The sequence below is a fragment of the Phoca vitulina genome, unplaced genomic scaffold, assembly GCF_004348235.1.
Source record: "Phoca vitulina isolate PV1807 unplaced genomic scaffold, GSC_HSeal_1.0 scaffold10, whole genome shotgun sequence".
Classification (NCBI taxonomy): Eukaryota; Metazoa; Chordata; class Mammalia; order Carnivora; family Phocidae; genus Phoca; species Phoca vitulina.
In genome coordinates, this window is record NW_022589713.1 from 50,350,277 (window position 1) to 50,365,798 (window position 15,522).

A 15,522-nucleotide genomic window follows, 5' to 3' on the forward strand; every position below is an offset into this window, starting at 1 on the left:
TCACGGTGCAGGATGGTGGGCTACAAACTGAGCTAAGCGGCACCTGCCGTGTGGGTGTAGTATTATTACTGGAGAGTCAACGCAGCCCCGGCACTTGGTCTGTGGCTAATGTTCTATTCTTTTCAAAACCATCAGTAGAAAGGATCAAAAGCAGTTTGTTTGTAAGCGGGCAGGAGAGCAGTACACATTCTCTCTCTTGTCCCAAGGCCCCCCTGACTGCCCCACTCTCTCCCGTGAGACACCCTGGTCATCAGCACATCCCATGGGCTGTCATGCTGGTCTGACAGATAAACAGCATCATGTTATTTGGATCCAGGGAGCAGTGACAAGTTTCTGAAACTGAGGCTTAGAAAAGCAGCACAGAGTGGAGTGATAGGGACAGCCACAGAAGCAGCATCACCTAAGAGACAGCTTCCAAATGGTGGCTGTCATGGCCAAGGTCAAGAGGGAAAATCTGCCTCGTGGCTCCAAAGTGACCCCTCTCAACACTGAAGGACCTGAGAGGATCCAGCTTAAAGGGCCAGCCTCCTTAGTATGTCTGAGCTGTGGTACCTCTGACAGAAGTAAGGCAATTGAGAAATGTCAGGGGACAAGGAAAGAGGGAAACTGCCTTCAGAGCTTATTCCCCCAAAATACAAACAACATAAAATTTGACCCGTGGGCAGATTCCACGCCTTCTAAATTAATTGGCACGGGAACGGAACACTGAAGAGCCATGGTTTTATTTCATACATGCAGGGGTGTGGTAGCATCAGTGTTTACAATGCATTACAATGCACAGAAACTTATAAAAGAAAAAGCAATTGCAGGCAAGGCAAAGCACACACCTTCCCAAGACCCCTGTGTACATAATGCATATAATACTGGAGAAAAAAGACAGCAGTACAAACAAAATACCCTTGAACCAATTACACAGCAGAGACCTAATACTGTCCTACAGAACATTTTTAAAGTTATTTATTTCATGTAGATTATTTCAGTGGTAAATAAGCATTTCTTTAAGAAAACTAAACATAATACCAATACTTATGTCACCAAGTAAGGTGAACATTCCCCAGGTTTCCTAATACTCAGGACTAAAAATCATTATATTAGCATTACTTTATGCACATTCCTCAACCAGAACAAAGAAATAAAAGGAGCTCAGTGACATCACAAGTTATGGGTCATGCTGACCATATGAAGACAATACATCTTCAAGCCCTTCAGTAGGACTCTAGTAAAGCACCTATTCACTGGATCTGCATCCCCAGCACCCTGTATGCCCTTTCACTCACCCCAGAGGCCCAAGAGCCTGGAGAATTCCTGACATGAGCTGCTCGGCTCCAGAGTGGCAGAGACCCACCCTCCTAGGCGGCTAGTGCCCTCCGGTTGAGGGACAAGGGATTGAGGGGAGTGGAGAAGATAGGGATGGAAGGGTGTTTATACACATGGGCTTCCCAGATCCCTCAGCTCACAGAATAGAAAGACAGAGGGGTATTTCAGATGACTATACAACAAACTTTGTGCCAGAGCTAAGAGCCTTTCAAACATCCAGTGTCAGGGAAGCACCAGACACCAGACGGGCTGAAGAAGCAAAACAGCCACAGGGAAGGGTGATGATCAATACGGATGGGGAGGAAGTTGTGGATGACCTGCTATGGCATATGCATTCTATTTTTATCAATGTTGTTATTTATTTATGCCTGTCTTGTTCCAAAAAGATTTTTGTCCAGCATTCCAAAAAGACGGTGGATGAAGAGCGTAAATTACAACGGAGCATAAATTACAACGGAAGCGGAAGGAAAATGGCAGAATGGAGGAGAAATGAACACAGCTTGGGACCAGCTCCCAATCCTCCAGGACTCACAGGCAGTTACAGATTTAATTCTGCCTCCTCAGCTCAGAGAAAAGTACATAGTCTTAAAAAAATAAAAACAAGTTTTAAAATTATAAAACAGTTCTTAAAAGTTAAAATCAGACCTTTCTTTCCACACAGAAAAGAATCATTTCAAGTGAATTTGAAATAGTATTTTGATGGTATTTAGCCTAAGGATAAAAATATATCTTAAACTGCATTCAGGTAAAACAAATGAACAAACAAAACTGCATCCAGTAGATTTCATCCTAGCAATAATATTTCATTGCTATTTTGAATCCATAATATATGTTAAGTAGGATAAAGTAAATAAGTAATTACATTGGCTGTTAGGAACCAAAATTTTCAGTGTAAAACAGAAACAAACATAAAATCTGAGAAAGTTAAGTAAAAACCCTGTAATCTGGGTTCTGCGAGAAATCTCTGTACCTTCCATTCAATTTTGCTGTGAAACTAAAACTGCTCTAAAAAATAAGGCTTGTTTTTTAAAAAGCTCATAATTTGCCATTTAAATTGGAAATACTAATATAACTTATAATTTTTTTCTTTCTAAAAAATATTTATTTCCTAGCAACAGCCACTGAAACAGCTTAGAAACGACACTAGCTAGTAACACTTAGCTCCTCTAGCACTTAAATTATGGCCTTTAAATATTTCCCACTCAAAGGAACCAGAGCTCCTTCAAGAAATTACTTAGTCCAAGTCTAGGACAGAATACATACAAAATAAGCCTAAAACTATCAAAAACCATTACGGTATGATACAGAAGCAATTTCGCTCCAACTGGCCAAAGGTGGGAGATTTTGAGCAGCAAAAGATTTATCACTCAGGGGTGCCTGGGTGGCTCAGTCAGTTAAGCGTCTGCCTTCAGTTCAGGTCATGATCTCAGGGTCCTTGGATCAAGCCTGGCATCAGGCTCCCTGCTCACTGGGGTGTCTGCTTCTCCTTCTCCCTCTCACTCTCCCTCTGTTCTCTCTCTCCCTCTCTCTTTCTATCTCTCAAATAAATAAATAAATAAATAAATCTAAAAAAAAAAGATTTATCACTTCAATGGACTGAAACACATCAGATATATGAAAAGAGCCAAATTCATGATATTCCCTCCCACCCCAAAGAAGAGATTATTGAACATCCTTGGAGTTTGCTGGGGTATCAACTCTTTATTCTGACAATTGATGAATAAAGGGGAAGAGTCTAGCATCTCTCTTGCCTGTGTTACAGCCTTTTTCAGAGTAACCAACTGAGGAGGAGAGTTCTTTTTAGAAGAACCACAGATGATGAAATTAAAAATCACCATTTTGGGGGCTGATGGCAGGATTATATTTCTGAGTGCTCCAAAAACTCCTTCAGAATTCAGAACAGAGGTAAAAGAAGTTTCCATTGTCTCCTGAATATATAAAAGCTAAGTAATCAACTATTCCTGGAAAGCCTTCTTAGTACTCTGGCTCACTAAATTCTATAATGAGTGTAGCAAACTTTAAAAAAAAAAAATCACAACTTTGGAATCCCTAGTGGAATAGTCAGGCAATAATCATCAATGACTGCTGAAACATTAGATGAAAAGATGATGAGGAACTTTCCAGTGGAGGGATCAAGTTGACAACACTGGACCCGTGGGTCAGTCTTAGCCTCACTGAAAGCAATGAAGTCGTCCTGCCCAAAAAAGAAAAAAAGTTGAACCTGAATCTATCCAGCCTCTAACTGCAACTTTTATAGGTCTCTAGCTCTACCAGTTCACAGACAATATGAGGGATAGTACAACACATTAACCACCACAATTCCAAAATGTAGGAAATACTAAGATAATATCCAGATAACTTAAACAAATAAATGACAGAAAGAGGGGAGGATGTTTTATAGAGTTAGATTTAAGAAATATATCATATACAGTATATGGGTCTTATTTTTAGGTCCTGATTCAAACAAAAGAACTATAAAGAGACATAATTCCTCAAGTAACCAAAGAACAGGGCACCTGGGTGGCTCAGTCGTTAAGCGTCTGCCTTTGGCTCAGGTCATGGTCCCAGGGTCCTGGGATGGAGTCCCACACTGGGCTTCCTGCTCAGTGGGAAGCCTGCTTCTCCCTCTCCCACTCCCCCTGCTTGTGTTCCCTCTCTTGCTGTGTCTCTGTCAAATGAATAAAATCTTAAAAAAAAAAAAAGAAACCAAAGAACAAACTAAACCCAAAGCTAGCAGAAAGAAGGAAATAATAAAAATCAGAGCAGAGATAAATGAAAGACAGAACAAACAAACAAACAAAAAAAAATAGGGAAAAAAATCAATGAAACTGAGAGTTGTTTTTTTTTAAAGATCAACAAAATCGACAAATCTTTAGCTAGATAACTAAGAAAGAGAGAAGACTCAACTAAAATCAGAAATGAAAGAGGAGATATTACAACTGATGCCACAGAAATAAACAAGATTATAAGATACTACTATGAACAAGTGTATGCCAACAAATTGGGTAATCTAGAACAAATGAAAAGATTCCTAGAAACATACAACCTACCAAGACTGAATCATGAAGAAACAGAAAATCCGAGGAGACCAATAACTGGAAAGAAAATTGAATCAGTAACTGAAAATCACAAAGAAAAACCCAGGACCAGATGGCTTCACTAGAGAATTCTACCAAACATTTAAAGAAGAATTAACACCAATTTTCTTGAAACCTTTCCAAAAAATCAAAGAGGAGAAAGGCTTCTAAACTCATTCTATAAGGCTAACACTACCTTAATACCTAAGCAAGACAAGACATAACAAGAAAACTATAGACCAATATTTCTGATAAATATTGATGCAAATATCCTCAACAAAGTACCAGCAAACTGAATTCAACAACACATTAAAGGGACTGCACCCCATGACCAAGTGAGATTTATTCCTGTAACACAAGTATGGTTCAACATATGAAAATCAATCAATGTAATACACCATGTCAACAGAATGAAGGACAAAAAACACATGATCATCTTAATTGAGGCAGAAACAGATTTGATAAGATTCAACATCATTTGAATGACAAAACACTCAACAAACTAGGAGTAGAAGGAAATCAACTCAACATAATAAAGGCCATATATGAAAGTCCAGTTAACATCATATTCAATGATGAAAGACCACAAGCTTTTCCTCTATGATCAGAAAGAAGGCAAGAATGCCTGCTCTTACCACTTCTATTCAACGGAGTACTGGAAGTCTTAGCCAGAGCAACAAGGCAAGAAAAAGAAAAGATTCCATATACAAAAAAAAAATTGTTATGACTAATAAACAAATTCAGCAAAACTGCAGAATACAAAATCAACAAATAAAAATCAGCTGCATTTACAATAGCATCAAAAAGAATAAAATGCTTAATAAACCTAACCAAGGAGGTGAGACTCATACACTGAAAACTACAAAACACTGCTGAAAGAGATAAATGGAAAGAGATCCTGTGTTCATAGATTAGAAGACTGAGTATTAAGATGTCCATTCTACCCAATGTGACCTATAGATTCAACGCAATCTCTATCTAAACACTCCACTGCATTTTTTTGCAGAAATAGAAAAATTCATATGGAATTTCAAGGAACCCCAAGTAGCCCAAACAATTTTGAAAAAGAACAAAGTTGGAAGACTCACACTTCCTGATTCCAAAAATATTACAAAGCTACAGTAATCAAAACAGTGCAGTATTGGTATAAAAACAGACAAATAGGGGTGCCTAGGTGGCTCAGTCAGTTAAGCACCTGCGTTTGGCTCAGGTCATGATCTCGAGTCCTGGGACTGAGCCCTGTGTTGGGCTCCGTGCTCAGCAAGGAGTCTGCTTCTCCCTCTTCCTCTGCCCTTCCCCCACCCTGCTCATGCTCTCTCTCTCTCTCTCTCTCAAATAAATAAATAAAATCTTTAAAAACAAAAACAGACAAATAGACCAATGGAATATAGTAGAGAGGCCAGAGATAAACCCTCATATTTATGCTCAAATGGTCTTCAACAAGGACTCTCGGACAACTCAACAGGGAATGGAGAGTCTCCTCAAGAAATGATGTTGGGAAAACTGGATATCCACATGCAAAAGAATGAAGCTGGACCCTTACCTTACACCATATATAAAAATTAACTCAAAATGGATCAAAGACCTAAACATAAGACCCAATACTATAAAACTCAGAACATAAGAAGTCCTTAGAAGGAAACAAAGGGGAAAAGCTTTAACACTGAACTTAGTAATTCTTTTTTGGATATGACAGCAAAGCACAGGCAACAAAAATGAAAACAGACAAATAAGACATCAAACTTAAAAACTTTTGCACATCAAGGGGCACAATCAATAGAGTGAAAAGTCAATTTTGGAATGAGAGAAAATATTTGCAAATCATATATCTGGTAAGGGGTTAATATCCAGAATATATAAAGACCTCCTATAACTCGGTAACAACAAAAATCAAATAACCTGATTTTTAAAATAGGCAAAAGACCTGAATGGACATTTCTCCAAAGATGATAGGCTAATAGCTAATAAGCATAGGAAAAGATGCTCAATATCACTAATCATCAGAGAAATGCAAATCAAAACCACATTATCAAAAAAAAAAAAAAAGAACAAGTTTTGGTGGGAATGTAGAGAAACTGGAGCTCTTATGCACTGAAGGGAGTGTAAAATGGTGCAACTGGTATGGAAAATAGTAAGGAGGCTCTGCAAAAAAGGAAAAATGGAACTAACATACGCTCCAACAATCCCATTTCTGTGTATGTACCCAAAAGAATAGAAATCAGGGCCTTGAAGAGATATATACACACCCATGTTCATAGCAGCCACTATTCACAATAGACAATAGGTGGAAACACCCCAAATGTCCACTGATGGATGAATGGAACAAAATGTAGGCTATACATACAATGGAACATTAGCCTTAAAAAGGAAGTCTTGTCGCATATTACAACATGGTTGAACATCGAGGACGTGATGCAAAGTGAAATAAGCTAGTCGCAAAAAGACAAATAATGTTTGATTCCACTTATATGAAGTACCCAGAGCAGTCAAATTCATAGAAACAGAAAGTAGAATGGTGGTTGCCAGCGGGGGGGGGGAGAAGAGGAGTTATTGTTTAATGGGTGGGGTTCATGACAACATAAATATACTTAACACTATTGAATTGCACACCTAAAAATCATTAAGATGATCAGTTTTACACTACATGTTTTTTTATCACAATAAAAAGAAAAAGACAATTGACGTAATCAAGAGAAACAGAACATGAATTCTCTACGCAGTTACTTTCATTTAATCCTGTACTCAGATACAACTACTTAACCCTGAAACAGCAGAAAAACACACTTTTATTAAGAGGTAGAAGACCTGGCTTTCAGCCCCAGATCTCCTAACTAGGTATTAAATGATGTTAAAGAATTACCTTTATTGGATACAATGACATGGATGTGCTTTTTTAAAAAGTATATTTGGGTGAAGTTATGTTTTCCTTTTTTAAAGAAAGATTTATTTATTTATTTGAAAGAGAGAGAGAAAGAGCGAGTGAGCATGGGGGGGGGAGGGGCAGAAGGAGAGGGAGAGAGAATCTCAAGCATGAGTGCAGAGCCTGACATGGGGCTCGATCTCAGGACCCTGAGATCATGACCTGAGCCGAAACCAAGAATCTGATGCTCAACTGACTGAGCCACCCAGGCACCTCTGAAGTTATGTTTTCTAAGATTTGCTTTAACATATTCCAGCCAAAAAAGAAAAAAGAGTACTAGGCAGTGGTACATGAGAAAGTACAGTGAAATAGTCATAATTACTGAAGCTGCATGATGAACCCGGGGATTCAGTATACTATTCTCTCTGCTTTGTGAATATTTTTACTTTTTCACAATAAAAAGTTTAAAACAAAATAAAATAAGGGTGAGAAAAGGATGGCTGGATGTTTGGAAAGGATGACAGAGCACTGATTTATTGAGATTTTATAACAACAGTATATTTCACATGCTATTGTTAATTTTTAAAAAGCATTACATTTCATTTTAACTTGTGTTTAACAAATTAAAAAAAAGAAAGAAACAGAAAGGAAATTGAAAGAATTTTCAAGCTTCAAGTAAATGTTCCTCACCACCTCCCCCAGCCATAAACGAACAAAACAAAGAAGGTAAGTGAGTGGGGAACAGGGAACAGGTGCAAAGGGTAGCGTGGAGAGCAGAGTGCCAGAGCCACATCTGCACAGTAATGGAGGGATTTCTGCTGGGAACAATTGCACCTCATCATGGGATATAAACCACGCACGGGAAGTTGCTGCTCAGTATTCCCGAGACACACAGGATGGCCCTGTCTTACTTCCAGGAATAGAAAGAAATCAGTCAAGCAAGGACTTCAGAACAAGGATGAAGGGTACACAAGACCGCAAAATGACAGCCTTCAGGAGAAAGAAGAGACAAAGATGCAAGATAAAAAATAAGGAAGGAAGCTAATTTCATGAAGCTCAGAACACTGATGAAAAAAGATCCAAAAAGGTAGGCAAGTCAACCACCAGCAGCTGCACCTAAGGCTGGACGACAAATGGCATCAACTAGCAGAGTCTGGTGAGATCTAAACAAAAGGGAACAAGAAAGTCAACTGGAATGATCCAGAAAATGGCGTCAGGTCCCAAGGAAGGGAGAGGGTTTGGAAGAGCAGTCACCCTGAGGCCGGGAGGGTGGCCAGCGAGGAGCGTACTGTGGGAGCTGGGCGGCAGCCCCGGGTGAAGCACTTCACCTCTCTGTAATCCCATCATCTGCAAGATGGATTCAAAGAAAGGCCAGGGTCCCTTCCTCAGTTCTGAGTAAGTTTGTTCTCCAAATACTCCTGGCTGCAAGGACGATTGAGCACAAGGGGATACAAAATAAGGAAACCACTGACATCTCAACTCAAAGACAGATTTTAGATTTGCCTGGAAGGCTTGCTGTCAGTATCTCGACTTCCTGCAAACAAGAAAGGGGGTCTCCAGGATGGCCTAGGATTCCGTTATACACCAGGAAGACAGGAGGAAAATGAAGAAACTCCCTGCGGCCAGGCCCAGTGTGCACAAGGATACTGTAGCACAGGCCAAGGGAAGCGGACCCCCAGCAGTTGCTGCTTTGACAGATCACCGGACCCTGGCCACAGGCAGCATGCTACCCACTCACACTCCCCAGGTTTGGCCACTCCATAAATTCTCTGGGCACCTGTGCCCAACACAGCTCCCTAGCGTGCCCCATGTGATGTTTAAATATTACCACCACCAACATGGGCCACATGTACCTTACTCCACGTCTTAATACCAGCCCCACAAAACAATCTTGAGGTAGAGAGAATTATCCTCATTTTAGGGTGAGGGAAACTGAGGCTCGGTGAGGGCAAGTCATTTGCCAGATGCTGCCGGACCAATGAGCAGCAGGGCGAGCTTCTCCAGGCAGAGTGGTGTTTTTGTTTTTGTTCCCCATTGGAGAAAGACTCCCAATTACAAATAAGTCAATGCTGAGCCGAGGTCCCCAGGCTTCTCAGTGAGGCCTTTCCAACAGGAGAGCTTATTGACTGCTACCTCAGGGCTGAAGGGTCTCTTGCCTCTGGCACAAGAGGCTTGGCCAGCAGGGTGGGGTCACTCCAGAGGGTCCAGAGCCCAGCAGCATGGCGCTATGGTTCTATGGCCAGAGCCCTAGGACAATGCTGATGGGGTCAGGACGGGGTGAGGGATGGAGAGGAAGGTGTTGGCGTGGAAGTCACCCAGCAGGGAAGACAGTCCTGGCATTCCACAGCCAGGGCCCAGGGGGAGGGAGGGAAGGAAGGTCTCGCTGCCCTGCCAGAGCGCAAAGTCCTGCCATGTCCCCATGCAACCTCAACTTCCCCTGGTAGAGAGCGAACCCCAGTTCCTCACAAAACACACACCCAAACCTGGGCAGTGGGGGGAGTCCACTTTCTTGACTCTTCTTCCAACTTTACAGACATCCTACGCTGAAACAAGCCAACTCCCTTCCAGCCCTGAGAGACCATCAGGTTCTAGAGCCTTGTTCATTCTCTTTACACAGTTGCATGTGCTTGAGTCCTGCCCTCACTTGTCACAGATCCTGCTCCTTAAGCATCGGACCGTGGACAGGGAGGTAGAAGACCTGGCTTCCGGCCAAAGGTCCCCTACATACCCTGTCATGGTGCCAGCATCCTGCTTCTCTCTGCCTCCGTTTGCTCACCTTCGAGAAGGAAAAAAGCAGCTTATCCCTAATTACTTCACCCAAGTGTCCGATAAAAGGAGACCAGGGAGGCAAACCCCCTCTGAATTCCTAAGCAGCAGTACTATTACCAATGCCTACCACTGTGCTCATGTTTCTTTCCAACCCCAACCCCCACCCCCAATCCCCAAGGCCCAGGAGTACGGGCAATAAAATAGCAGCACTGGAGGCCCAGAACAGCCCGAGCCCTGTGCCCCCACGGGTTTGCCTGATGCCCTCAATAAAGGTGACTCTGACAGAACCACGAGGGAAAAGGAAACATTCTTCTCCAGCAGCCAGAGGGTCTTCCCTCTTGCCTGTCCTCCCAGATCACCTAGCAACACTGCCCCTTCCCCAGAAAGCTCTGGATCAATGATCCTGGGAATTGCCTAAGTCCTAAAGAGGGTTTAAAAACGCCAGTGTTCCTCTCTGTTCTGCTTTCTAGAGGTATCCTTTCAAGCAACCCCATGTTTCAGTTCAGCCTTGTGAGCTCTGCAGAGGAAGAGAGCTTACTCCACATCACCTGGAAAACAGATGCTCGTTCTTACATATGTGACTTGAGTGGCCTCACAGAGACATATAAAAAAGTAACTGGCCATCTACAGAGTGAACCAGCCTGGACTTGCCAGGCAGCCCCAGCACAAATCACTGTTCAAGCCAGGCCTGAGACCAAGCGTGTATTGGCAGGGCTGGGCAGGAGAGGCTGAAGGGGGCAAAGCAGGCAACCCGCTCTAGGGAGGGATGGCTGGTGAAGGGCAAGGGCACTGAAGAGGCGTACGAGGCAGGGCCAGGTTCAGGGAGCCCGCTGCAGGATGAGCTCCGTGATCTCCGCCCTGCTACCCAACCTCATGGGTATCCCATAGTAGGCTGTGCCTGGGCTGACATATACAAACGTAGTCTGGGCCACTTGGTAGAGGCCAGCAAAGAAGGGGTTCAAGAGATAGGCTGCCACGTTCAAGGGGAAGATTTGCCCAGCATGCGTGTGCCCAGAAAGAATCAGGTTAATATCTGGCCGAGCCTGCAGGGCTCTCTTGGCAGCCAGCGGCTGGTGAGCTAGCAAGATGGTGGTGTGGTCTGGGCTGCAGCCCCCCAGGGCCTTGACGAGATCCATGCCGTGGCCGGAGTAGTGCAGGATGTCCGCTTCGATATCGTCCACCCCAGCCAAGCAGATCCAGTCCTCCTCCTCTCCACCCCCTTGCTGGGCCCCCGCGGCGGAAATCTTCACATTCTCATTGTGAAGGGGCTTGACGTTCAGGGATCCCAGCAGCGCAAACCAGTTGCTGACGTCCGACGTGTAGTATTCGTGATTCCCCGTGACGAAGTAGGTGCCGAGGCGTGAGTGGAGCTGGCCCAAAGGAGCCACAGCTGTGCGGAGGATGGAGGCTTCGGCGTCACAGAGGTCACCCACGATCACTGTGATGTCTGGTTCCAGCATGTTCACCATCCTCACGAACATCTCCATCTTGGTCCTGCCCACCGTGGGGCCCAAGTGAATGTCTGAGAGGAGCACGATCTTGAGGCTGTCCATCGAGGGAGGCAGCTGCTGGATGGGCACCTCCACGGTTTTCACAGCTGGGGGCTGGGCGGCGTTTAGCAGCCCAAGCACGCTGAGCACGGCGGTCACTGCCACTGCCAGGGCCGGCCTGACGGCCAGCTTCCTTGTCTTGTCAAGGCTGCCCACGGCCCGACCACCGCGCCAGGCCAAGAGCTGGGAGGCCTGCTCCATGCCACTGAGGGTACACAGGAAGAAGAGCATGATGATGTATGCCCCGAGGCAGGAGTAGGCCGCCACGGAGAAGAGATAGGGCTCCTCGGCCACTAAAAAGAGCATGGTGAAGAAACTGGAATGGGCCAGGGCCAGAAATGCCACAACAGCCATCTTCCAAAGCTGAAAACAGGTGGACTCTGCGGCTGGGGAGTGGCTGAGGTTGCTGACTGTGCTACGCCAGATGTAGAGGGAGCCAATGAGCATGAGCGAGTTGGCAAACAGGGCGAGCTGCAGGCGCAACAGCCAACGCCAGGCCCTGAGCTCGAGGCTCCCCGCCAGATAGGAGCGGGACACAATCATGGACACGAAGACAGTGCCGGCGGCCAGGGCAGCCTTTGCACCCAGGGACAGCTGCCTGAAGATCGCCATGTTCTCTGCTCCTAAAAGGGTCCCCTGCCAGTTCTGTGCGGGCGGGCTCGGGAAGGCGAGTTCCTTAGAAAGGACAGTGGCCAAGCAGAGGTTTCCAGGTCAGCTCCGCCTGCAACCAGGAACCGGCGTCAGCTTTGTGGGATATTAGAGCTTCCTTGTCCCCATTCAAAACCTGAAGGCCACTCATATCTACCCAACCCTCCTTGAATCCAAGCCACTCAAATGCCAGTCAGTTGCTACACTTTATTATTAAAATACAGAGTGGATTGTCACGTGGTGGGCAGTTCTCGTTTTCCTACTGATAGTTTTCTGAATGTTTAAAAAAGTTTTTCCACAGAGCATATGAACTTTTTTTTTATAATAAGAAAAACGTTATTCTAAATTAGCGGTTCTCAAAGTGTGGTCCGGGGAGACCCTTTCAGGAAGTACATTTACTGAAAATTATGTTCATAATAATACTAAGCTATAACTGTCTTTTGCACTCTCATTCTCTCATGAGTGTAGAGTGGGGTTTTCCAGAGGCTCAGTGACATGTGATGTGGCAAGACTGACTGTTCCCGGCTATCATCTATTAGGACAGGTGCGAAAGAGGTTTGCAAAAATGTAAAACAGTGCCACTCTTCCCCCTCAAGTTTGGGGAGAAATACTGTTATTTTTCAAAAGATATAGTTTGTTAACATGTAATGATTTATTATTTCTTAAATAAAATAATAAATATTTTAAATTTTTCTATTTTAATTTCTAGGACAGTTAAAGTGTGAGAACCACTGTTCTATATACGGGTAAACAAGGAAATCGTGGAAAGCTAGTTTGCTGGTATCTTTCCAAAGCTCTGGGCCCAGGAACGACACCTAGACACCTGACATAAGAATTCCTGTGGTGAAGCCGGCCTCCCTGTGTAGGCTCTGGGCACCCCCCTGCTGGATGATGCTGCACAAACGTTTTCCAGGGGGCTGCCCTTCCCACCAGCTCCCCATCCATAAACCCTGATCTCTCTCCTCCCACAACCCTCCCAGATATTGGATCTGCCACCACCCCCCATTTTCTCTGCCACTGTTCCCTGCAACAGTTCCCCAACTCCACCCTGGCCAGTGGTTCTCACAGCTGGGTAGCTCTCCCCCCGAGGGCGCGCGCGCGCGCACGCGCGCGCACACACACACACACACAAAATGGGGCAGGGAAACCAGAAACGGAGGCAGACAGAAGTTAGCAAACACTCAATTTGAGATGACCTTTCCCTGGAACCCCAAATTAAGCTATTTTCAGCAGCTGTTTTTCAACTACTTAAAATTTTCAACTTTGATTCTAGATAAATCCATGACTTTTCTCTAAGCACTCGTTGAAAGCCTTTTATCAAGGGATGCAATTTATAAGTAAACGGGCCCAAATTTCCCCTCCTTCTACTGAAAACACGCCCTAGCATCAGCCCACCCAAACTTTGGGGGAACCACAGTCGGTTCGCTAAACGTGCAGAGGGGCAGGTGCCCATTTCAATTACTGCCCCCCCCCCCCCCATCTGTCCACGACTGTGATGCTGACCTCCCCAGGCAGCGGTCTGGAGGCCCGTCGGGCCCATGCTTTAGCTCTGACTAGTTAACTGAGACTGTCCTTCTCCCGCCAATTTTGCACTCCCCCACCACCTCACCTACTTGCTCCGCCGGACCCCCCTCCAGCAACGCTGGCTGCCACCTGCAGCCTATCTCTTGCCCACCCTTGGCCTGCACCGCCAAACCCTGAAGATCGGGAAAATCCAAGCCAAAAAAGTAGGCATCAAAGAGTGGCGAGAAGGGGACGAGATGTCTGAAAAGAGAACACCTCGAAGGAATCAATCCAACGTTCCCATCGCGGGGGCCTCATCTGACCCCATTTTTCTCCTTCCGGAGCGCTCCGCAGCACCCGAACTGGTCAAGGGAGGGCGCCTCAAGCCACAGCCCAAGGCGCCCTCCAATGCCGAGCGCTCCTTGGAATCCCCCTCCCGGAAAACTGCAAAGCTGGAAAGGTTTGGGCGCACCTTATCTCGCCCCGTCCTTGCACCAACGGGGAAGTGGGTCCAAGCGAAAGGAGCGACCGGGGCTGAGCACGCGAGCGACAGAGCTTACCGGGAAGGACGCGCGCCCCGCCCGGCCCGCCCCCGACGGGAGGGCCGGTCCACTGCCTGCGCTCCTACAGCTGCCTGCCTGCCGGGGCGCGCTCCGGGGTCCCAGGCCCACGCCCTGCAGGGCCCCCGGGAAGCCGCAGCCCCCGCCCGGTCCCCCGACAGCCTGCCCCCCTATCAGTGTGCCCCCGCGCGGGGTCCTGTGGACTTACGCGCAAGCCGCGCGCAGAACCCAGCAGCAGCGGCACCAGCAGTAGAGAGAGAATGCGAACCACCCCCCGCAAGTCCATTCTCCAGCCTCTCTGCTCCGCAGTCGGCGCGCGGGCCAGCCGCTCCGCGTCACTTGACTGAGGACCCGTGGCCTGGCACCGCCCCTTACCGGCCCTGCTATCGGCCCCACGCCTGCTCCGCCCCTCGCTCCGCCCCGCGACCGCGGAGCCGTGGGCCGGGGCAGGGAGGGGCCTGGGCGAACCCGGGGGCCGCGGGCGGTCGCGTGACTCCGGGATAGTGTTATCTGGAATTTGCTGGCAGCTGCCGCGGGGAGGGACCCTTTGGACAGGCAATCAGGAGGCCTGACTGTCAGCAGCTTGATAACGCGCCCCGGGGTTGGACTTTAACAAGGGTCTCCTTGCTCCCTTGCCTTGAGAGGACAGAAGGGGAAGTTGAGACCAGATACACCTAAGCGGAGGGGATAGAATGTTAGCCCTGCGTCCGGGGCTCTCCGCAAGACTAATCCAGGGGTCCGCAAAGTGTGGCCCCTGGACCAACTGTATACCTGGTACTTGTCAGAAATGAAAGTTCCAGGGCGTCACCCAGAAACGCTCAATCAGAAACTCTAGGAATGGGGTACAGAAATCTGCATTTTTACAAATGTTCCAGGTTATTCCAGTGAGAATTTGGGAACCACTGTGCTAGGTTACTAGTTTTAGAGGTAAGGTTCAATCGTGACAAAATTTGAATACCAACCCGCAAAGCACCCGGGTTTGCAGAATTTCTCCTTCATGGTTGGGTTTTGAGAGGTAAGAGAAGCAACACCTCCCACCTTTCAATTTTGCACATGAGTCTCCCAGCATCCTTGCAATGCAGGGAATCTGTCAAATGGGTGTGAAATAGCATTATATCTTTTTACACTTGGGAAGAAAAAGTCTCTGCAGCCTCAGTTAACAGAATCTTTTCCCGGCTGGTTCCCCAGGAGCTCTGAAAATCCCACTTCCCTTCACTGACACTGCAAGAGTCTCACCT

At 46.1% G+C, this 15,522-nt stretch overlaps 2 protein-coding genes across 4 annotated transcripts in view; both read right to left on the reverse strand.

Moving 5' to 3' along the window:
* Positions 1 to 14,670, reverse strand: part of GLB1 (galactosidase beta 1) — a 79,738-nt gene extending 65,068 nt beyond the window's left edge. The window contains exon 1 of the mRNA XM_032409065.1: positions 14,493 to 14,670. Within this exon, the coding sequence (XP_032264956.1) occupies positions 14,493 to 14,570 (78 nt within the window). The 5' untranslated portion in view covers positions 14,571 to 14,670. The remainder of the gene's footprint in view (positions 1 to 14,492) is intronic.
* TMPPE (transmembrane protein with metallophosphoesterase domain) lies at positions 93 to 14,578 on the reverse strand. Of its 3 annotated transcripts, none has more exons than XR_004300119.1 (3): positions 14,493 to 14,578; positions 7,528 to 12,294; positions 93 to 2,702 (listed from the first exon to the last, which is right to left on the reverse strand). XR_004300119.1 is itself a non-coding variant. In XM_032409066.1 (2 exons), exon 2 carries the CDS (start codon positions 12,183 to 12,185, stop codon positions 10,842 to 10,844), a length of 1,344 nt encoding a protein of 447 aa, XP_032264957.1. In that variant the 5' UTR covers positions 12,186 to 12,294; positions 14,493 to 14,578; the 3' UTR covers positions 7,496 to 10,841. The 3 variants fall into 3 exon arrangements, 1 of the variants encoding a protein (XP_032264957.1); XR_004300120.1 differs by lacking the exon at positions 14,493 to 14,578 and adding an exon at positions 14,197 to 14,288; XM_032409066.1 differs by lacking the exon at positions 93 to 2,702 and having other exon boundaries at positions 7,496 to 12,294.
* Positions 14,671 to 15,522: the final 852 nt, after the last annotated feature.

What these genes read in the sequence shown, in the direction of transcription:
- TMPPE (XM_032409066.1), bottom strand. Translation starts at nt 12,185, where the DNA reads ATGGCGATCTTCAGGCAGCTGTCCCTGGGTGCAAAGGCTGCCCTGGCC.